Source organism: Urocitellus parryii, chromosome 9 (genome assembly GCF_045843805.1).
Source record: "Urocitellus parryii isolate mUroPar1 chromosome 9, mUroPar1.hap1, whole genome shotgun sequence".
NCBI lineage: Eukaryota > Metazoa > Chordata > Mammalia > Rodentia > Sciuridae > Urocitellus > Urocitellus parryii.
In genome coordinates, this window is record NC_135539.1 from 140269423 (window position 1) to 140291347 (window position 21925).

General features: G+C 49.6%; 1 protein-coding gene across 2 annotated transcripts; it reads left to right on the forward strand.

Moving 5' to 3' along the window:
• The first annotated feature begins 15546 nt into the window (after nt 1-15546).
• Pigc (phosphatidylinositol glycan anchor biosynthesis class C) lies at nt 15547-18438 on the forward strand. 2 transcript variants are annotated; one of them, XM_026388448.2, is made up of 2 exons: nt 15547-15623; nt 16512-18438. In XM_026388448.2, the coding sequence occupies exon 2, from the start codon at nt 16730-16732 to the stop codon at nt 17621-17623; it is 894 nt and encodes a 297-aa protein (XP_026244233.1). In that variant the 5' UTR covers nt 15547-15623; nt 16512-16729; the 3' UTR covers nt 17624-18438. The 2 variants fall into 2 exon arrangements, with proteins under 2 accessions (XP_026244233.1, XP_026244234.1); XM_026388449.2 differs by having other exon boundaries at nt 15618-15702.
• Nucleotides 18439-21925: the final 3487 nt, after the last annotated feature.

The following is a 21925-nucleotide window of genomic DNA, read 5'->3' on the forward strand; positions in this document are numbered from 1 at the left end:
TTTAATCATAGTTTTAAATTTCATTGTAGACATCTTTTACTTCCTTGGTTGAATTTATTTCTGGGCATTTTTTTAGCTATTGTGAATGAAATTCCTTTCATGATTTCTTTTTTAGAAATTGGTGTATAAAAATGCTTCTGATTTTTGTGTGCTTCTTTTTTATTGCAGATGAACACAATACCTTTATTTTGTTTATTTAGTTGTTGTTGTTTTTTTTTTTAATGTGGTGCTGGGGATCCAACCCACTGCTTCACACAGGGTAGGCAAGTGTTCTACCATTGAGCCACAACTCCAGCCCATGTGCTTCTGATATTGCATCCTGCAACTTTACTGAGTTCATCTTTCAGTTCTAACAGTCTTTTGATGGAATTCTTAGGTGTGTGTGTGTGTGTGTGTGTGTGTATATGTGTGTGTGCATGTGTGCGAGTGTGTATGTGTGTGTGTTTGCACGTGTGATCTACAAACAGGGACCATCTGACTTCCTCCCTCCTGTTTGCATGTCTTTCCTTTCTTCTGATTGCCTGATTGCTCTGCTAGTCATTCCAGCATGATGGGAGAGAGCAATGGGAGTGGTGTCCTTGTCTCATCCAGACCTTAGAGGAACTCCAGCTGCTCCCCTCAGCATGCTGGCGCTGAGTTTGTTATACAGGACCATGATTACGAGATGCTTTCCTTCTATACCTTTGTCAAGAGTTTTGTCATGAAATGATGTTGAATGTTTATTGAGTGCTTTTTCTGCATCTATTTTTAGTGATTTTTATCCTTCGTTTTGTTGATGTGATGTATTACACTTATTAACTTATATGTGTTGAATCATCCTTGCATCCCTGGGATAAATTTCACTTGATCATGATGAATGATCTTTTTGATATGCCACTGGATTCAAATTGCTAGTATTTGAGAATTTTTGCATTTATGTTCATTAGAAGTATTGACCTGTAGTTTTGTTTGTTGTTGTTGTTGTTGTTGTTGTTGTGTGTGTGTGTGTCCTTGTTTGATTTCAGCATTAGGCTATACTGGCCTCATAGAATGAGTTTGGAAGAATTCTCTCACTTTCAATTTTTTTGGAATAGTTTGAGATGTATTGATATCAGCTCTTAAAAGTCTGGTATAATTTTCAGCAGTGAAGGAATCTGGTCCTGGACTCTTCTTTATGGGGGTTCTTTTGATTTCTGAGTCAATTTCATCACTCATTACTGTTCTGTTCACTCTTTGTACTCAAGGTTCAATTCGTGCCTGGATGTCCATACCTTTCCAGATTTAGGGGACTTTTCAGTTACTACCTCGCTGAGTGGGCGAGAGACTCTAGAAGCTTGCCTGTTCTCAGTCCCATGGGCTGCCTATGCCTTTGTTTCCCCCTCTGTGCTAGAACACTACCCCCACATGGCATGGGCTTGGGTGCTGGAGTCAAACTGAATCTGTGAGGTTGCAGTCCCTTGTGCTACGATGGAGGCACGTCTGAGGGGTCCCAGGGATCGGGATATGCAAAGATTCCTTACCTTTAGGGCAGTATGAATTCTGACAATAATTCCCTTCTTAAGGTGGTGTCTAGTCTAGCAGCCTGGACCCTGGGATTTGATGGGGAAGACGCTGTCAGTTCCTTGTCCAAATGAAAGCTATAGGGCAGATTTTGGATCACTCCCCTAACTGATTTGCAAGCCCGTGATGCCGGTAGAACTTTCCGGTGGCTAGATTGCTGGTAGCTGTGCTGATGGGGCTTGCGGGCTCTTCAGTTCACCCTCACCTCTGCTGAGGGGGCGTCCTTGGTCCATGCAGGTGTGCCGTGCTCCTCTTTCTATGCTGCTGTTTCAGGGTTCTGGGCCTTACAAGTCCTGGTCTCTCCTTACTGAATTCCAGTGCTCTCCCAGGGTCATCACCTCAGAGTGTAGCTGTCTACCTGTTGTTTTGGTTTTCCTGATGGAGGAGGCCGTGAGTTCTGGGCACCTCTGTTTGCATGTCTTACAATGCCCTATTCATTCTGGAAAAGGCTGAATAGTCTCTTTCTTCCAGGAAACTGTCCTCAGGGTTTACCTTCCCTTCACTCCCACTAGGTCTGTTCTATTTCTTTTCATCATATTTTGTTGTCAATATTTGTTTATCTTTTGGCTTCTTAAAGACAGAGCTTGACTTATTTTTTTTTTCTTCATTGTACTTGAGAAAGTAGGAAGCACATGTTTTGTTCTTCTGTTTCAAGATAATTTTGACTGTTCTGTATCTATTGCATTTTATTATGAATTTTAAGATCTGCTTGCCAATTTCTTAAAAAAATGGCATCTGGGATGTTAAGAGGGACGGCACTGAATCTGTAGATAGATGGGGCAGTATTGCCGTCTTTATAACATTTTAATAAGAGTTCCAATCCATGAACGTGGGTTCTTTCCATTTATTTGGGTCTTATCTTCCTATGATATTTTGTAGTTTTTAATTTCTAGATCTTGTATACCTTATTCCTAAGTATTTTTGATGCTAATGTAAATGAGATTATTTTCTTAATTTCATTTTGGTTGTTCATTGTTAGTATAGAGAAGCAAATCAATGTTTGTGAATTAAACTTGGATCCTGCAATTCTACTGTGCTTATCTATTGGCTCTAACAGTGTGTGTGTTCCCAGGACATTCTAGATATGGGATTCATGTTACCAGAAATAGAAATAGTTTTACTTTTCTCTTTCTTTGCCCTAATTGCCCCAGTAGAACGCACCATACCATATGGACTAGAAACGGCAAGTGTAGACATTCTTGCCTTGTTCCTGGCCTTAGGGGAAATTATCCAGGCTTTCACTATTAAGATCCCCCTTGTTAGGCTGAGGAAGTTCCCTCCTTTTCCCTCCCATACCACTAAGGAAGGAGGCGCTGCTGGTTACAGCCCCTCGGCTGTCCCAACCCTGAAGGATGTTGAGGAGCCACTGTTTGCTGGGGCAGTGGTGCTTCGTGCATGGTTTCTAACACTCTGAGGCTTCCACCAGGGCCCAACAGCAGCAGGGATGAGTGCCTGGGCACCTCTGTGTCGGAGACCTTCCTTTCAGAAGCTGCAGCCAATGTGGGAGCATGGTGTGTGGCAGCACTCCAGTCAGGCTGGCAAGGGCAAAGGTCAAGGACGAGTCTTGAGAAAGAGGACAGCTGTGGAAGCCCCGTGGGAGCCAGTGGCCAAAGCTGGCATGGGCCTGGGGTTGGCACGTTCTACACTGATTCCAGTCCAGACGCCAGGCGGTGCCCACACTGCACTCTGTGGTGCCAGCCAAGGGAAAGCCAACACAGACTGCAACTCCCAGGCGGCCTCCCCAGCAGCATCAGGTGCATTTCCAATTCCCACACAAAACCCTTGTGGACTGCCGCTCTGTTCCCGCCCTGCTGGCCTGAAGCACCTTTGCCATGAACTTGGGGAAGAAGCCTCTCTTGAATCTCCTGTTTTCCTTCCATCCCTTGCTCTCCCTCTGACCCCACGAGTAGCTCTCCCAGCCTCCTTCCCAGGTCCAAGGAGAGTCCCGATATCAGAGTTGAAGAGGTCTTCCCATCCCCGACCCTAAACTTAGCCAGACAGCTGAATTACCTTCAACTCGAGCCTCATCCTGGCCCAGCACTAACCCTGCTCCTTAAATCAACCCAGGTCTCCTCACTCTGAGCTGCGGAGCCTCCGTCAGAAATGGCCTCTTTCTTTAGCAGCTCCGACAGGTGGCAGAGGTTTGTCCTTGCTCCCTCCACACCCCCTTTATGTCCTCTTTTTTCCTGATACTCTTCCCCCACCACCCTCCACCACCAGCTATAGCTACGGTATTGAGTGACACCTCCACTAGCCAGACACTACTGGGGAATCTCCCCAGCTTTTCTTCCCAGGTGCTGGCTACATCATGATAAACCCCAAGACGAAGCTGCTTGTTTCATGATTATAATGGTTGAAGAAGACTCTGTGTGTGTGTGTGTGTGTGTGTGTGTGTGTGTGTGTGTGTGTGGTGTTTGGGAGATGTTAAGAGGGGAAAAGAAGCCCCATAACCTCTGTAAGAGTGCAGTGACTTACAAGCCCAATTGGTTCACCTCATCATCTCGTCTCTTCCCCCTGGTCCACCAACCTTGGCTCACCTCTGGCTTGTTGAAGAGGTGGAAGGTTAAACATTTTGCGTGACCACCTTGACACATGCCCGTTTCTGTCCCCCACCCCTTGCTTACCATTTTTTTTTTCTTGACATGCGGAGCACAGCCTCTTATGTCTGAGTGACATGAGGTCACGCTGGTTCTTCCTGGCCTGAGGGGGAAGAGAAACAGAGAGGGTAAGTTAATGGTGAGTTCCCTGGGACAACACGGGAGTAGGAAAGGGGTAGAGAGGCCAGAGAGGTAACAGCTTTTCCTTCCATAGACAGACAGGCACTCTGGTCTCAGCCCTCTAGCCATCGCTGACTCAGGTTTGTTACCTTTGGTAGGTTAGGAGGGAGTGGCCCCGGGCTGGGGTGGCTGTGGGGATGCTCCAGTGGTGCAGGCTTAAGGACAGGACCTGGGGCCAAAGACAAGGGCTGGCGTCCACAGGGGTCTCTCCTTTCCAACCTGAGCCCCCGTGGCTGAGAACTGCATTCTCCATGGGCAGCACAGGTACCCCACGTACACCGGTTCTCCACCAAACGTCCAGCTGAGGACTCTGGTTATGGTGTGGATCTGGAGTGTCCCCAGATTCTCCATGTTGGAGGCTCGGTCCCCAGGGCAGCAATACCCAGAGCTGGGCTTCTGGAAAGTGACTGGATAAACAGCGGCTCTAACCTCATCAGTGATTAGCCCACTGAGGGACGGTTCGTGGTTGCATGGACTACTGGGAGGTGGCGGAGGCCAGGAGGTGGGCCCAGCTGGAGGGAGTGGGAGCATCCTCTCCTCTCTCCCCATTTCCTGGCTGCCATGAGGTCAGCAGCTCTGCTCCACCAAACCACCCCTGCCCTGACGTCGTGCCTCTCCACAGGCCCAGGATCAGTGTAGCTGAGTGAGCATGAATGTCGCCTCTGAAGCCGTGAGCCTAAGAGACCCTTCTCCCTCCTGTCTCCCTAGGTATCTGGTCACCGCAATGAAAAGCTGACTGGCACACAGCCTATTCTAAGGACAAATGGAGGCTTCTTTTCTGCACCCTCCTTTCACCAGCCCCTCCCTGGTGCACCCTCTTTTCTCAGCCTCGCCTCTGGCTCTGTGCCAGCTCTCAAGCATCCATGGCCCAGCGGTGTGTGGGCCTTGCCACACCTGCCCCATCTCCGTAAAGCTGTGCATTAAGCCACCCACAGGACTGAAGCTGGCGTCTCCCGCCCTCTCACTCCTCTGGGTTGGAGAGGCCACTCAGCCCAGCAAAGGTGCTGCTCCTGGAAGGACGGTGGGTACCCGTCTGGTCAGGGCACCCGCTCCTTTCTTTTTGACTTGGTCTCTGTGAAAGGGTGAGAGACAGGACTTTGGGGCATGTACACCTGCATCACGAAGCTCTCATTTACGTCTCTGGCAAGAGGTTTGTTAGGGAGGAAATGGAAACTTGAGGTTAAAGCTATGTTTGGAGCTTCTCTCTTACTCTCCTCACGTGCACGGACTTGAAAGTTGCGTGGTAGGTTCCTAGAAGGTATAGAACATAGGGAAGAGGAGGCCGCAATGGCAAGCAGAGGGTGACAATTAACTGAAGCCTTCTCCTTCTCATCCACAGCCTTGTCTGCTATCAGTACATGGTGCCTGACCCACTCCTGCTGCCCTGGGGGGTGGCTGAACTGGCCTGCAAGTAGCTTCATCCTGTGAATAATGAATGGTACTTGGGGTCTGAGGACCGAACACTCTTGCCAATGTTGGATTCTTTTGATAAATATTTAAAATATGCTTCATTTTTATAGGATATTTTAAAAGAATCAACTCAGTGTTACAATCTGGGGGCTGGCATGTTAAGGTCTGCGTGTGGGTGACTAGATCCGTTCATTCAAGAACAAACTCTGACTGTGAGGCCACCATTGAGGCAGCGGCAGGGGCCAGAGGGACCAATAAGACAGTTTCCGGCCCTAAAGAGGACAAGAGAAGAACGTGAATTCACTCAGTACCTGGGATCCAAGCCACAGCTTCTGACCTCATGCTGCCACCCTCTGTGTACCTGGAAGTGTGACGGGGTTGAAGGTACTGTGACAGAAACACATGGGACACAGTGCGGCTGAAAGCGGGTGGGCGCTCACCTAGGAGCAGGGCAGAGGAGGGTCTGAAGGGTCACGAGACAGGCAGTGCTGAGGTGGGCACTTGTTGGCTGTGAGCAGGGGAGGGGGGAGGCCTCCACCCAGGAAACACAGAATGACCCAGTCAGCCAGCTTCGGGTACCAGAGGGCAGGGTGCAGTGGCCAGTGTATCTGGAGGAAGAAGTAGGGTGAGAAGGGGGACTGCAGAGGGGAGTCTGTGTGGATGGACTCCTCTGCTTTGGGCTGATCCTACCCCCTGCCAGGTCTTCCCTGACCCCTGGGGCTGGTACCCCTTGCAGCTCGGCTCCTCCATCCACCCCTCACAGTTTTGAGGTCTGACACTTAGATACCTCCCTGAAGCTGCCATTGAAGTAGGAAGCACTAGATATCTCAGAAGTGGCAACTTGCCTCTGGGCTCTGAGAGAGCAGGGAGACCACTTAGGATTGGAGGAATCAGAAAAGTGTTACAGGCATTTACAACTGGCCTGAAGGGACGAGGACCACCTGGACAGGGTGAAGTGGCCGTGGGAGAATCCTCGGGTGCATTTGTTTTTACAGTTATAAGTAGACCTTCATCTTCCCTGCAATTTATTCCTTCACCATTTCCAGACTTCTGTTTCTGAGAATACTACCACACCTACAGGGATGAGAGCCAGAGAGTTCACTGCAACCAAGCAACAAAAATATTTGCAAGATAATCCAGGTGCACAGCAGGACCACGCTGTTTAATGACGACTCCCACAGCCACTGTGGACTGTGGACTCCCACAGCCACGTGCACTTCATCCCTCGAGTTTGCAGGACGAAGTACTTTGCAGGTTGCCCTCTCTGGCCTTGTTGAGGCCTCATTCTTTAACACACAGCCTAACGTTCCTTTCAGAAAACCTAGCTCCTGCCCCTCCTGCCATTTATTGCCCCTTATCCTGAGCTGGATGCCTGCCTCTCCAATTCCATCACAGACGTGGTGAGGTGGCTGTGGTGGCTTTCTTTGCATTTTGTACTCATCTCCTTCTTGAAAAAAAAAAATGTTTTCTCCATCAGGCTGAGAGTTTTTTAAGAGCAAGAACCATGCCTTGCACATCTTTGTATTCCTACAACCTGCTGTGGAATCTGGCACACAATAAGTATTTAGCAAATACTGGGTAAATGAATGAGTCACTACAAGCACTTTAAATTAACGGGTATAAACAAAGACATAACCAAGAGGCTTTTGGAGTAACTTGAGTGCCTTTGTCAACAATGCAAATTCTCTGGGCCTCCTCTTCCCTTCAGGTGACTGTCACTGTGGCCCAAAGAGAGAGAGGCAGGCCACAATTCTGCTCACATTTTACAAGTAGAGTGAAAACTAGTCTGACCTGCAGCTCACTCCAGCTCAGCCTCACCTCCAAGAGGAGCTACTTCCTCCCTTTCTAGAGAGGGGGATGAGGGCCTGGGGAGTGGGAAGGCAGCTGTGATAGGTGAGTCCAAAGCTGATGCAGTGGCTCTGGACCCCATGTCTTGTAGGCCTCGCTCCTCATTCTGCCTTTTCCTCCCATCCCTGAAGCCCAGGTCTGGCCATTCCCAGCTCATTCTTAGTTTCCTTCAACCAGCTCAGCGCCAGCAGCAGCAGGATAGAGAGTGAACTGGTCAGGTTCACAGCACAACATCCTGGCTATAACTCTCAGCCAGAGGCACTGAAATATTAACGGAGCTCTCATTTCCCAGGACAGCAGAGGCATGACGTGGGCTGTGGCCTGTCCCCAGAAGGCAAAGCCTGCGCTCCACTTTTAACAACTGGAAGTATCCAATACTGAGGGACAGCATCTGCTGAGGTTCCTAGAGCTGACTCTTGGCCCACGACCTTGGCTTTCTTAAATCCTAGGTAAAGAGACAGAGACACAGTCCTCTCCCTCCCCTTCTCTCTCATATACACACCTGTTCACATAACAAAAACTGAAAATGTAAGCACCAGATGGTGACTTTAAAAATAACATCACAGGCTTGATGTGAGGAACACTGACAAGTTTGCCTCTGTCCTTCTTGCCCGTTGGCACTTTTAGTCCTTTTCTCCTTTCTCCTCCTGACTTAGCAGAGATTTCACAGGTCATCTGGTTCAACCCTCTTGGTGAATCCAACAAGGAATTATGGCTCAGAAAAGTTAAGAGATTTGTCCAATAACACCTCCATTAAGTTTTTGTCACTGGGAAAGTTTTTTGAATAAAAGGGTCAAAGAGATTATCTTTTCCCAGAGGAGGATCGGACTCTTAGAAGCCATATGAAAGCACAATTATTCCAATACCCCTTGGAGTGAATCAAAAAGCAGTGGTCAAAGAACTGTCTTCAATCTTCCAAAAAATCCTGTGATAGTAAATCTTTCAATCCTATCTGAAAATACCAGTCATATTAAGAATTAAGAATTAAGCTGAATACAGGTTCAACAATGCTAGGAAACATTTTAAACACACCCCAATAGTGGACAACCATATGCCTACCATCCGAGCTCATCAAACCTAACTCTCACCCATCAGGCTAATGGTGTTTGTTATTACTTCTCTTTTAAAATTGCATGTGTAATTATTATGTGCTTGATTAATAAAGACAGGAGTATGTGAGGTAGTTTCCTTGGTGGTCATGAGCTTTCAAAATCTGGAGTCAGTGAGAGAGAAATAAGATCGAGCTGTCAGTGGTGAAGCAGGAAGTCTCTGTCCTCTGTCTTCCCCAGCTGGACCTCTGCTGCTGCTCAGGTGTTTTCAGCCAAGGGGTTTTGTTACAGGTCTGATAAAGCAGAACAGAAATGCTCCCATCTTTACTCTGACTCATCAGGCTGGGACAACAGAGCTGATCAAAGGGAGCAGAGAGGGTGGGGCAGGAGGGGGGGGCTGGGACTCCCAGGAGCTCTAGGTAGTTGACATCCAACCCCAGCAGGTGGGAGCAGGGCTTTAGGCCCCTGCGGTCCTCCAGGTCACTCACAGGCTTCTGTTTTGCCTTGCTGGGCATGGCTGAGTCACCCCCTGGCACATGCATCCAACTACCACCATACACCTTCCCATCTCATGGCATCCTGAGGAGTCAACAGTCATGCCCGAAAATGGCAGGTAATGACAAAGGTCTAATGGTGCCATCAGTCCTGGTGACTAATGACAAAGGTCTCCCCAGTAAAGGTTTAAAGGAGGAGATGTTTAGGCTTCATTCTCCTCTTCATTCAAAACGGTTCTTTGTTATCTCTGCCTCTCCTTTTCTCTTTGGTGTCTTTGCCCCCCCCCTCCCACCTCTCTGCAGGGGTCCCTCTTGCTATCTGTCTCCCTCCTCCTGTGGCTGTGCCTCTGAGCCTGTCCTGTGTGTTTCTGAGGGAATGCTGCTCTGGGCACACTGTACCTGGCCCTGCCACAGGGCAGGAATGCCACTTGGAATGCGAATGTTCAAAGTTCTGCCCTTTGGTGACAGTGAAGAGGCAGCGAGCCAGGTGGCCAGACCTTTGTGCCTGTACACAGGACTGGCCGAGGCTTCTGCCAGGTCCCTGTTTCAAAGGAGGGAGGAAGGAAGAGAGTGTGTCCACGGTGCGTTTCACTCCGTGAGACACAGCATAGTTTCTTTCTAGAAAGGACCAACTGCAGGCTGAGCCCGTGCTGACCTCACAGCACATGCAGGCAGGGATCTGCTCACAGCAGACTCTGGGGCCTTCCTTCAAATTCCAGGAGGTCTGTGACAGGTAAGGACCTAATCTAGGCGCCAGCCCGGTGCCCAACAGAACGGGATCCCAAGTTCCCTTCTTGCTCTTCTGGTCTGCAAGAGTGATGTCACTCAGAAACCTGCGGTAAGCTAGCCCCAGGTTAGGGGGTGCGGGCGAGGCACCTAGCTGGCTCAGCAGGGGTGACTTGGGGGCCTCCCACGCAGCCTACTGGCCAAGCAGCTGCTCTTGACTGCCGCCTCGTGGCCAGCTGTGAGTACTGCCAGCGTAGGGAGCTTACTCGCGTCCCGCCCTCTGCAGGTGCCCTGGGGTCTGAGCGCCTGGGCTCCTGAGCTGCGCCGGGACCTGGGCACGCCTGGGCGAGCGGCAGAGGAGAGCCTGGGACGTTTAGGGCTGGGTGACTGGAAACCTTCTGGCAGTTTCTGCAGCAGCGCTCAGCCAGCAGTCCCTCCTCGCTTGGCCCCTGGCCCAGCACATGTCCCTCTTCCCTAACAAGGTGACTCTGAGGACCAGCGTGGGCTCCCGCTGCTGGCGATGGCCTTCGGGTCTCTGCCGCGGTGGCCTTCGGGTCTCCGTCCGTGCTGGGCTCACCTGCCCCGGCCTCCCTGGACGCGCGGCTCGGTGGCGTCCCCAAAGCATTTCCGGAGCTCTCGGCGCTGGTCCCCTTCCCTTCACCTCCGGGTCTCTTTGCCCTTCCTCCGCCCTGGCTCTTCCCTCACTGGTTAAAGCAGGCCCTTCGAGATCCCGCGCAGAGCCCCCTCGCCACGCCCCCTGCAGCTCGGCGCAGCCTCCCCACCTGGAGGTGCCTCCTCCCACCTTCCCCGCTGGGGCGCCGCTCTCGTGGCTGCACCTGCCCCGCCGCCCTCTCGCCCTCTCGTTAGGTGGCCCACCGCTGGTCGCCACCTCCGCCCGTATTAAGCACTACTGACGGAAGCCAGGGGCTCCTCTAGATCATGGCCCACCTCTACCGCGCTCTCACTACGCGCCGGGCACCGGGTGGGTCAGGTGTCCTGGAGGGAACACTGCGCACACCGCCTGCAAGGGCCTGCGGGGCCCGGCGGGTTTGCAGAAGGAACTGCTTTCAGCGTTAAATGTCACCTCTTCACCTCAGGAGGTGCTGCCCCCACGACCCCAGTACCACTGTCCCCAAGTGCTGTACAGTGCCCCCAGCAGCCACGATTGATTTCTGTGAGGTGGAGGGAAAAGGAGGAATTTCCCAGGTAAAACTCCTAGAGACTTGTTTGTGGAAGACAAGTAACGCTTGGGTGAGTGGTTAGAGACTCAGGATCCGTGCAGGTGCAGGCCCAGAGGCAGCCCCAGAGGACCTTTGGGCAGATCCCTCCATATTTATTCTGGTTTCTTTTTGTTGATGTTTCCAACCTATTTCTTTATTCTCAGTTCTGGTGGACTGGGTGCTAAAAGCACTTGGGACAGGGTGACAGGTGGTACCCATTTGTTCTGCAAGTGTTGACTGAACCCTGATATGTCACAGGTACAGCACTGTGCTAAGGAGATAGGAAATATGTCCACATTCCATGATATTCTAGAACTGCTGCTGGTTTCATTTCAATTTTTAAAATATGGATACCTTCAATGAGACATCCGGAACTTGAAACAAAGCAGGCAAACCTTCATCCTTCCAGGTGGAAGCCAGGAAAGTAGTAAAGGGATGCGCAGATCTAAGGAAACAAAACAAGACAAAGTTAGAAGGGCAGTCAGTGGTTTGGAGAGCCAGGCCCTTGGTTGTTTCAGAGAGGACACAGGGACACTGGAGTGGTTTCCCACTCTGATTCTGGAGCATCCTGCCCACGAAGGAGCACCCAGAAGACAGCTGTGTCCCCTAAGGCGCTTTGGCTGCTCTGTCCCTTTCGTTTTGAAGTAACCAGTGATAGTTCTAGATTGTCCGACAGTGTACAAATAAGGCAGGAAAAAGGTTATTCATAAAAGCAGAAAGGAAAGGAATGAAATGCTCCCCGGGTCTCCTGGAAAAGTCTGCGTTAATGTTTTCTGCATTGAACAAGTGCTGGTCCTTTCGTGCCCGGCCTGATTTCCTGGAGATTATGTCTCTAGGCTGAGATCATTGACTTGCTTCCTCTCACTGAACATCTCCCTCCAACCCCTCTTCCTCTGGAACATTCTTTCCAGTTAGCAAGTTACACAGGGATGCTAGTGGCAACACCAATTCTCTTCACAGGGTGACCCACCTCGCTTGCTACTGGAATTCATTTTATCACAGGATGAGGAGCCAATGCCTAGGGGTGGGGCTGGCAATCACAAACTGTCCTTTGTGCAGCCCTGTGCCTGTCCTTGGCACCCAAGAAATGGGAACTTGGAATGCTGTAGTTTTGCCAAGAATATCTCTCCTCTCTAATGAGAAAAGATTTCATTGTTCATTTAAAGCAAAGGCATGTAGGAAGAGTTTGAGGTTCATGAAGCATCTACTGTTTCATTTCTCCTCTCCACTTCCGTGAAACCCGTGAGACTCTGGAGGTGGGTCTGACTTGAGCTTTTTCTGTACTTTGTCTTAGATGTAGGAATAGGCTGCCTTGAACTTGTCACCCAGAAGCTGTCCAGGAAGGCCAGTTTAGAACTGCTCAGGCATGCAGTAAACTCACAAGCCACCTCAGTGTGACCTCAGGGGCTTCGAAGGCTGAGTGTGGCTTCATCAGAGTCAGGCCAGCCTGGGAGAGTCCTTGGAAGGAAGGAGGTCTGGTTAGGTACTTCCCACCAGAGCCTGGCCCTACCTCCTCCAAAGCCTGGGTCTTTCCAGAGCTCAATGGGGGCGTGCCACGAGCACACTTCACTAAACGTTCTTTTATCTTTTTCAGACCATTCTGTTGGGACTGCTTGCCCAAGACTATGTAGTACTCAGGGCACATGGAGAACTGTCTTCCAAGGTCTAAGAAAAGACTTTTGCCCAAAATAAACAGTTTGGAACCTAGAGCTTTGAACAGATGAGGAGTTTAAAACCCTTAAGAACTGGTCACGCCTCACCTGTCCTTTCCCCTTCCAAAGGTTCTGCATTCCCGTCTGGTCTCCTGAGAGCTTGGGGAAGCCCACAGGTGCTGTCCATCACCTTAGCATCCCCATGAAGTGAGTAGGCTCTCAGAGGCTGAAATTGCTACCCAGTCCTCCCAGCATAGACATGAGCAGAGTTTTGCTGCCTACCGTGGGGAACTTCTCCTTGCTGCTAGCTTGTTTGGCCATCGGGAGGAAAAACCGCCCCTCCCTTCCCAGCTGGCTGTTGATAAACTGTCCTCTCTGACACTCCAGGACTTGGCTGTGAAAATAAACAGGTGCTGAGAAGGCCCAGTTGTGTTCTGGGCCTGCCTTTCTCAAGGCCCGCCCTGCCCTGTCCCTACCTTCTCCCGAAGGCTTGTATAATCAGAAAACAAGGGAGCTGGCGGCAGGAGAAGCAGACATTGGTGTGCTTTGCTCCTGGCTGCAGGGACAGGTCTGACAGGCATGGGGGTAGCGTGGGGGTGGTGGGAGGTTAGCCTATTAGATGTCAAACACTAGCAGCTTCACATTTTAAAAAATCTAAATTTCTACTTAGAATATCCAGTAGATTTGGTCACTGGACTCACATACCTGCAGGTGACACTGAAGGGATAGAGGGCAGGTTGTCACCTTTGGTCAGGGGATGCTCCCCTATTCATTGCAACCTTCATTGGCCAGTTCTACTCATTATGCCATCCCCCTGACTGTGAGCATACGATTTGTGCCCCATCCCCAACTGAAAGATGCTAAACTGCCATCACCCATGCTGACCCTTACTAAGAACTGTATTTCATAGCACTTTTACTTCCTAAGAAGCCTTTGGATTAACTGAACCTTTGATTGCCTATTTTTATATATTTGAAGTTATGTAAAAATAACAGACATAAACGGTACACACTCACGCACTTTGAAAATACATGAAACTGCCTAACTGCTTACTAAGAATGTGGTGTTTTAAAGTGAAGCAAAGCAAAGGCACATGCTATTGAAATTGGAATGTGGAGAGAATGTTAGGATGTCCCTCGTGGAGAGTTGCTTATCGGTGGGCAGGATGGCACGTGGCATTTACCAACAAGAGTGAATTTTCTTTTCAGACAATATGCTCTTTCTAGCCAGCTGCTTCCATGCCAGGGAGCCAGCCCTTTCAGTCTATAATGTGCATATGAAATTGCCTCTGGGCTGCCTTTCCCTCCTTTCTCTCATTTACTCTATGTCATTTCACACCACCCTTCCATTCCAGAGCAGGGCTGGAAGCCATGACTAGGAACCATGGTAGCAAAAACGAGGGAAGAATGAAGAATCCCAGTTATTTCGAGTAGAAACTGAAATTCTCCCTACACACAAATTCCCCCAATGTTGCAACACACAAATATGTGTTCTATATTAGTTTGATTAGAAGAAGTAGGGCTGAGGAGGTTGGAGGAGAGCGTGACCGTTAAATACAGGCAGCTGCTACTCTAAAAAGATGGGAAACTGTAGTTCTAGACTTCTGAGGGTTAAAATCTGAAAATTTCAAACTAATGCAGAGGAGAAGGTGGGGGCAATGAGGCAGATGGGAGTGTTTTGAGAGGTGGTCTAGGGGTACACTTCTCTTGCACTGTTGAGTGTGGTGGTAGAGAGGAAGTTGTTCCGGGTCTCATCTCTACTCAGGCTTCTACCCAGATTTCACTTTTGCCTGAGAAACCCAGGACATTTCTGGTTGTTGAGCACTTGACTTGGTTTCTGGACTGAGCAGATGTATCCCTCCAATACCCTCTCCCTTAAGAAAACTTCTCCCACGAGAACTTTCAGGAAAGCTTGGCCTCAGTTGAGCAGTTACCTTCTGGGGAGGCTGAGAACTAATGGCTTGTTCATGTGGCTGGTCTCACTAAGCCAAGGAACCTTATCAAATTTTGGAACAGAAACCTAAAGAGGAACAAAAAGAGATCATTTTGCAGTTTATCAGTTGTCCACTGTTGTCCTGACAATGACCAGAGTAAGCTAGTAGTGGCCATGTAGCGGTCCACAGTTTACAAGACCTTTTTATATTTTGTATTTGACTCTCCACCATCCCATAAAGTACAAGAGCAAATAAGTGTTATCTCCACTTTTCAGATGAAGAAGTCAAAGCTCAGATAGTGTGAACTGCAGCTACGGATGGGTTCGTGTTTTCTGACCTCCCTGTCCACTCCGTCCTGGGCCAGGCTGTCTGCCTTTGCTTCCTTCCTATTCCCATCTGTTTGTGAATCCCTTAGCCCTTCCAAGAAGTCGGCTGAATAAGAGCAATCTCCTGCCCAAGCCTCTGGCTGTGTTTTCGGACGCAGGACTCTCTGTCCTCACCCTTCAGAAGGCCAAGCTTAGGGGAGAGCCACTGCAACTGGGCCTCACTGACCTCAGCCAGGCTTTAGACAGTTAAAACCTTTCGCACCACATCTCCACCGCAAAGGTCAGTGAACAAGAAAGCAAGCTCCATGGGAGCGGGGATTTTTATCTGGGCCGATCACTGCGGCGTCCCGAGCGCCAAAGGTACTGGATGTCTGTCATGACAGGCATGGATGTGCAGGAAGCCCTGTGCCAGGGCCGGTCATTCTCTCTGGCCCTGGGCTGGGATTCGGCCTCCGGCCGGTCTCCACAGAGGAGCAGCCAGTAGGGGGCAGCAGCGGCCTCACGCCGCGGCGTGGCGCAGCGCGGGGAGCTCTTGCCGTGGACGGACGGGACCCGGAAGTGCTCGCCGCAGCCCTAGGCGGCTCCCCGGAAGGGGAAGTCGGTGGGCGGCTGCCCGCTTCGGCCGTGCACCCTAGGAACTCAAAGGCAGGTGGGTTCTGTGCGCGCGTCCGTGTTTCGGTCCTCTGGCTCTGCGGTCCCCTGCAGGCCCAAGACGCGGTGGCCGGGCGGTGAGCGAAGCGTCCCCAGGGACACCCCTTCCCGACCCCTGCGCGGCTCTGCGGACCCCTCGGCCCCGCTGCGGTGAGGGGGGCGTGCCCGGCGATACCTGCGTGGTCCGCGCGGAAGGCAGGAGGTCGGGCAGCGAGCGCTCCTCTGGGGTTTGCTGAGGACACGGGTGCTGCCTGAGCGTCCCGGGGTCACTGAGGGTCTTCCTGGAGCCCCAGAGTCCAAAGGGAGGTGCGCCCCGTTAGGTTCTGGCTTCTTGGCGGCCTGGCTCCCACGCTGGGAGCGCGACCCTCTTCCCGTGTGCAGCCTGGAGTGGGTGCCCCTGCGAACCCAGTGAGAGCTGTGGGCTCTGTCCCTGTTAATTTGCATAAAGTGCCTGTGCAGGCCTGCAGTGGCGCTCACCTGGGTAGGGGACCTTTGGGTGAAGACGGGTGTCGAGGGAGACGATGGGGTGAGGCGCAGATCAGACTTTGGTTGCAGTCCTGGCACCACCGTTTACCACTCTTGTCACTCTGGGCCAGAAATGCCCCAGCAATTTGGATCTCCTCTGTTTTACTAAAAAACGGGACCAATACCTTGTGAAGATTAAGTAAAAGTGCCTAGGCATTTAGCACAGTAGACACTCCAAGTGATGGCTAGCAGGTATATATTGTTCAAGGAATTATAGTTTAAAAATTGGAAGTGAAGTTTTAATATCCCAGATTATAAAAAGGCAATCACATTCATTTTATGTAGACTTGTGGTAACCCGAGTTGGTTTGATTTTTGTCTCAATTCTACTCTGACCTTTGACAACTTTCATATTTTCACAGGTCTCTCTTTCTAGGAGTTTGTCTGTGTTGTCTTGCCTCAGAGAACAATTGCATCCATTGTGGGCCTAGCCTGGGTTGCTGCCTTTGAAAACAAGGAAAGGTGGGGTAGATAACGGCATGGAATTTCCAGAGAAGTCTTATTTCAAAAAAAAGGAAAACCATATGGGCTTACTTGAGGGAGATTGAACTGGCCTGAGTTTAAGGGAAAGGAGAAGATAATGTGTGCCCAATCTATAACTAGCACCAAGGAGGCCAAGTGGCAGAAGGTCTTGTATGAGCGGCAGCCCTTCCCTGATAACTATGTGGACCGGCGGTTCCTGGAAGAGCTCCGGAAAAACATCTATGCCCGAAAATACCAATATTGGGCTGTGGTATTTGAGTCCAGTGTGGTGATACAACAGCTGTGCAGCGTCTGTGTTTTTGTGGTCATCTGGTGGTATATGGATGAGGGTCTTTTGGCCCCCCACTGGCTCTTTGGAACTGGCCTGGCATCTTCATTGATGGGATATGTTTTGTTTGATCTCATTGATGGTGGTGAAGGGCGGAAAAAGAGCGGCCGGACCCGATGGGCTGACCTGAAGAGTGCCCTAGTCTTCGTTGCTTTCACTTACGGTTTTTCACCAGTGCTGAAGACCCTGACAGAGTCCGTTAGCACTGACACCATCTATGCCATGTCAGTCTTCATGCTGTTGGGCCACCTCATCTTCTTTGACTATGGAGCCAATGCCGCCATTGTATCCAGCACACTGTCCTTGAACATGGCCATCTTTGCTTCTGTCTGCCTGGCCTCACGTCTTCCCCGGTCGGTGCATGCCTTCGTCATGGTGACGTTTGCCATCCAGATTTTTGCACTGTGGCCCATGTTACAGAAGAAACTGAAGGCCTGTACTCCCCGTAGCTATGTTGGAGTCACAGTGCTTTTTGCCTTCTCAGCCCTGGGAGGCCTGCTCTCCATTAGTGCAGTGGGAGCCATACTCTTTGCTCTTCTGCTGGTTTCCATCTCCTGTCTCTGCCCTTTCTATCTCATTCGCCTGCAGCTTTTTAAAGAGAACATTCATGGGCCTTGGGATGAAGCTGAAATCAAAGAAGACTTGTCCAGGTTCCTCAGTTAAGTTAGGGACCCCATTACACTATTAAGGCAAAGTGATAGACTGGCATCCTAACCAGCATAAAATTGGAAGGCAGAGCCCTTCTGGAAGCAGCAGGCTGATGTGGATGAGATAACAGAAGAAAAAAATTGACAAAGGCTTGGGTGGTGAAGGTGTCATTTTATGATTCTGGTGTCCTCTTGAGTTATTGCCTCTCATCTATCATTCACTATAACAGATGATGTGGTCTCTATTAAAAAACAACACATCCATCAAGTTGTCTCATGACTTTTCTGAAAGCAGAAGGCAAAAGTGGTGTGAAGAGAGAATAAAATGTATGTTTGGTAAAGACACTTCTCTTTTTCAGGGTACTCATGTAGGCTTTTATTTTTCTAGAGCTCAAATCCTAGGACTTGTGTCCAGATTTGTTGCCCAAGATCACAGAAGTGGTCATTACCCTTGATTCAGAGTGTCTACCTAGTTCTAGGTGAGGCATGTACAGTACTAATAAGGGAGGGTGAGATTGCCATAAGGCACAAGAAGAATGTTAGGGGAATTCAGAAGAGGCTGGAGAGAAGTTTACCTGGAATTGGAGACATTTATTAGCAGTGGTGTCATTTAAACTTCGTCTTGGAGGGTGGGTGGGATTTAGGTAGGCAAAGGGTGGTTTTAGGGCAGTGTGGCAAAGGTCTTTTGGAGCCAGATAAGTAACGTGAGTGACAGTGGAAAACTGGAGAATGCAAGCCCTGTCCCAGGAGGGTGGCTGCCACTGATTGTTTCTGCTCAGTTTGGGCTTTTCTTGAGACTTCAGATTTCCACATTAAATTTTAAATGAAATCTCAATAGCTGTAAATCTGATTTTTAATATGAAGTAAAATCCATCTCAAACTAACTGGGCCAAAAAATTCATTTGTAGGCAAAATGTGACGACTTCTTTGCTATATCTGTTATTTGCATAGGTGCAGAGATGGAGAGTTATGGGTGTTTAGGGTCAGAGAATGGTGGGGGGGGAGCTTTGAGGAAAAGCAGGGGAAGCTTGAATAGTAATTCAGGGTCTGTGAGTAGTCAGTAATCTGAGCGCTGTGTTGCAGGCAGTGGGGATCAATACAGCTTGTCTAAGGAAGTGGTGAGTGATCAGAGATTGGATTCATTATGAAATTGTTGTGTGTCTCAGTTTTCAGTTGTAAAATGTGAATGAAAGATCTCTAGAAGTGATGAAGCTATACAAAGTGTTTTGAATTATGCCTAACACAAATACTATGTTAGTGTTAGCTGTAGCTTGAGCATCCCTAGTCCAGAAATCCAGAATGCTCCAAAGTCTGAAATGTTTTGAGTATCAATGTTATGCCCAAGTGGAAAATCCTATACCATGAAACTGTTGCACAGACAAAATTATTTTAAAATGTATGAAATTGCCTAACTATGTGCATAAGGTATATGTGAGACTAATTTCATGGTTAGACTTGGCTCCCATGCCAAGATCTTATGTAAATATTCTAAAATGTGAAAATATCAGAACCCCAAACACTTCTAGTCCCAAGCATTTTGTGTAAGGGGTGCTCTGCCTGGGTTAAGTTGATGTGCAGGGGAACTGGGCCGAGGCCAGAAGCAAAGTGCATCAGGTGCCCACAGAAGAGCTGGTTCTTCCTGAGGTAGTTCCTGTACTGGCCCCTTATGGCTAAAAATTCATTTCATTTCAGAATTTTCATCAGGAAGGTGTTATCCTAAGAATAAGTGTTTCTATTTTTCTTAACCTAAGATTTCTCAAAAATGAATAGAACAGGATTTGGAACTAGTTTCTTCAGCGGTGTCATCTCAAATTCTTTTTCTGATTTTTTTTTTTTTTTAAGTAGATGAATATTTCGGGATAAAAATGGGTGGTTTCCCAGAGGCCACTTAGAGTGCTTTCACAAACCCAGCAGCACTGGTGATGGGACAGAAGGGACTCAGACCTGTGCAACTGCATCCATATCAGCTGAAAGTTCCCCAAATTTGAGCCAGTTTCAAGAATAGTTCCTCAGTGGGATGCATGAAGGTGCCTGCTGTCTTTTTTTAGCTCTTTCCTGTCACACAGTGCCTGTTCTTAATTTGGAGATTCACAAGGAGCACATGAAGCCATCATTCACACTTTACCAGCCGGTCTCCAGGACAAGAAAAGCACAGTCAGCAGAGGGCATCAGTTACACAATTATATAGGTTTCAAGCTCACTGAGTTCAGGGAAGCAGGTCTGCGACAGTACCATCTTGTGGACATTATTGGTATTCCTTTTTAGAATGATATTCAGTAAGATGATTGAAATTCTTGATGAATTTTGGTTTGGGAAATAACTGAGAACTGACCGTTGGGTTTCAAAGGAGGAGGTCACTGGTGTCCTTGAAAAGAGCAGGTCATGGTGCAGTGGTGGGAACGACCTACTGGAGTGTGTTTGAGAGAGAACAGAGAGGAATTGGAGCAGCAAGTACAGACAGCTTTCTGGAAGTTTTGTTTCAAGGGAAGCTGGGATATAGTAGAGAAAATGAAAGGGAAAGTGAAGGGCAGAACCGGCAGCCTGCTTCTGCAGATGGAAACGGGGACACAGAGGGGGTAATGGTGGTGTGTGAGGAGCGGAGCCCGAGAGGCCCAAGTGGGAGGTGGGATCTAGTGGCGGAGGAAGATGGTGGACGGGCAGGGATGGCCATCCATGGGGCAATGGAGGATGGAGGGTGTGGGTGCAGGTGGGATAAGAGGGTAGATGAGGCATGGGACTCTGAAGTTCCTTTCTGATTGCTTCAATCATCTCAGTGGAAGTGGAGGCAAGGAATCAGGTGAGAATGACCAGGAGGGGAGGTGGGCTGAGCAGAGAGGTGTGAGGAGCTCAGACAGACTGGGAGGAAGACTGGTGGGAGTGGGAGTGGTGGGAGTGAGTTTGGGGGGCCTCCTTTTCACCTTGAAAGAGGTGTGGTCTGGGAGTGAGGGCTCCCTCAGCCCTCGCATGATCAGGACCACGTTTTGATGGTGCACTAACAGGAGTGTGGGCTCTTCTCTGGGTGGTGAGTGTTTTCACAGGGGCAGCAGGCAGTGTCTCTCTGGTGTTCTGGAAAGCCCAGTTCTCACTAAGTGATGTGAACTTAGCCAGGGTTTAACCAAGACCCTGTGGAAGGGGGCCTGAGGAGCCCACTCCTTTAGCCAGTGGGAGGGCTCAGAGCACTTAGTGCAGGGCGAGGCCAGTGCAGGGGCACCTCTCAGGGTGCTAGTTTAGACCCAGCCAACACTTGGGCTTTGTGTTTTTTTCTCTCACAATTCACAGCAACCATGCATGTTGGTTTGTTTACCTTGGGAAACAGCAACAACTGCCAGCAAACCCAGTGCCATTCCCTTCCAGGTGTATTGCTATGTCTGCTGGTGGAGGAACTGAGAAGCCACCCAGCTGTCAGCACTGCGGCCCAAGGGCCCACAACCCTCTTGGGTTGTGCCGCCTCATGCCTGTAGGGTCATGCAGGAAGGGGCTAGAAAAGCAAATGGCACCAACTGGCATTGAGGTTCATGGGCCCCCCAGGATCAGCCCATGGCCTTCTGCCCTGAACAGACTAGCCCTACAGTTCTTTGACCAAAATGCTGGTAGGATGATGGAACAAATTGGTTTCAGCAGTGCTGGGGTTGAAGGGAATGATGGTCCCGTGGGCCCCTTCAAAAGCTGGCTTAGAGGCTCTGCTTTCTTTCCCAAGCTCGGCAGGCTCACTGCTCGCCATTCCAGGATGGGTCTGTGCCCAAGTCACATTTGGACCCTGGAAAGTAAGAACACTGCAGGCCTCCTGCTGTTTTTAAGTTGCCACAGGTACAGATCTTTTAGGCCTGAGGAAGCTTTTGAGTATGTTGCTGAGAGCATTTTTGTCTTTAAAAGGGAAAAGGCAGGCAAAAGCAACTGTGCCCTGGCTCCCACTTGCTCTCCACTGCCTTCTGAAATATGCTGGAGAAGAAAGTGGAGCCCCTTGAGACTAGACCGGGGGGCTCAGTAGTGTCACACCAGCTTCCAGATGCTACTCCTTTAGCTGCTGTTTTGAGGGGCAGAACCTGCATCAGTGCCTCCTTAGTCACTGTGGAGGGCCCTTGTGTCTCTTCCGCCTCCTGGGGTTTGTGAAGGTGCCCTTTCCTTGGTCTTGTGACACATGTTCATGGGTTTCACTGAACACGTGAACCAGGGCTGAAAATCAGGCCTGATGTAAAGTACCCTGAAATGTGATTAAGAACTGAGTGTGGAAGAAGCAGTTTGTCATCTTGACTCCTCCGGTAACCCGCCTGACACCTGGCCTGATATCTTAATGTGTGACCGTAATATGACAAAAAGG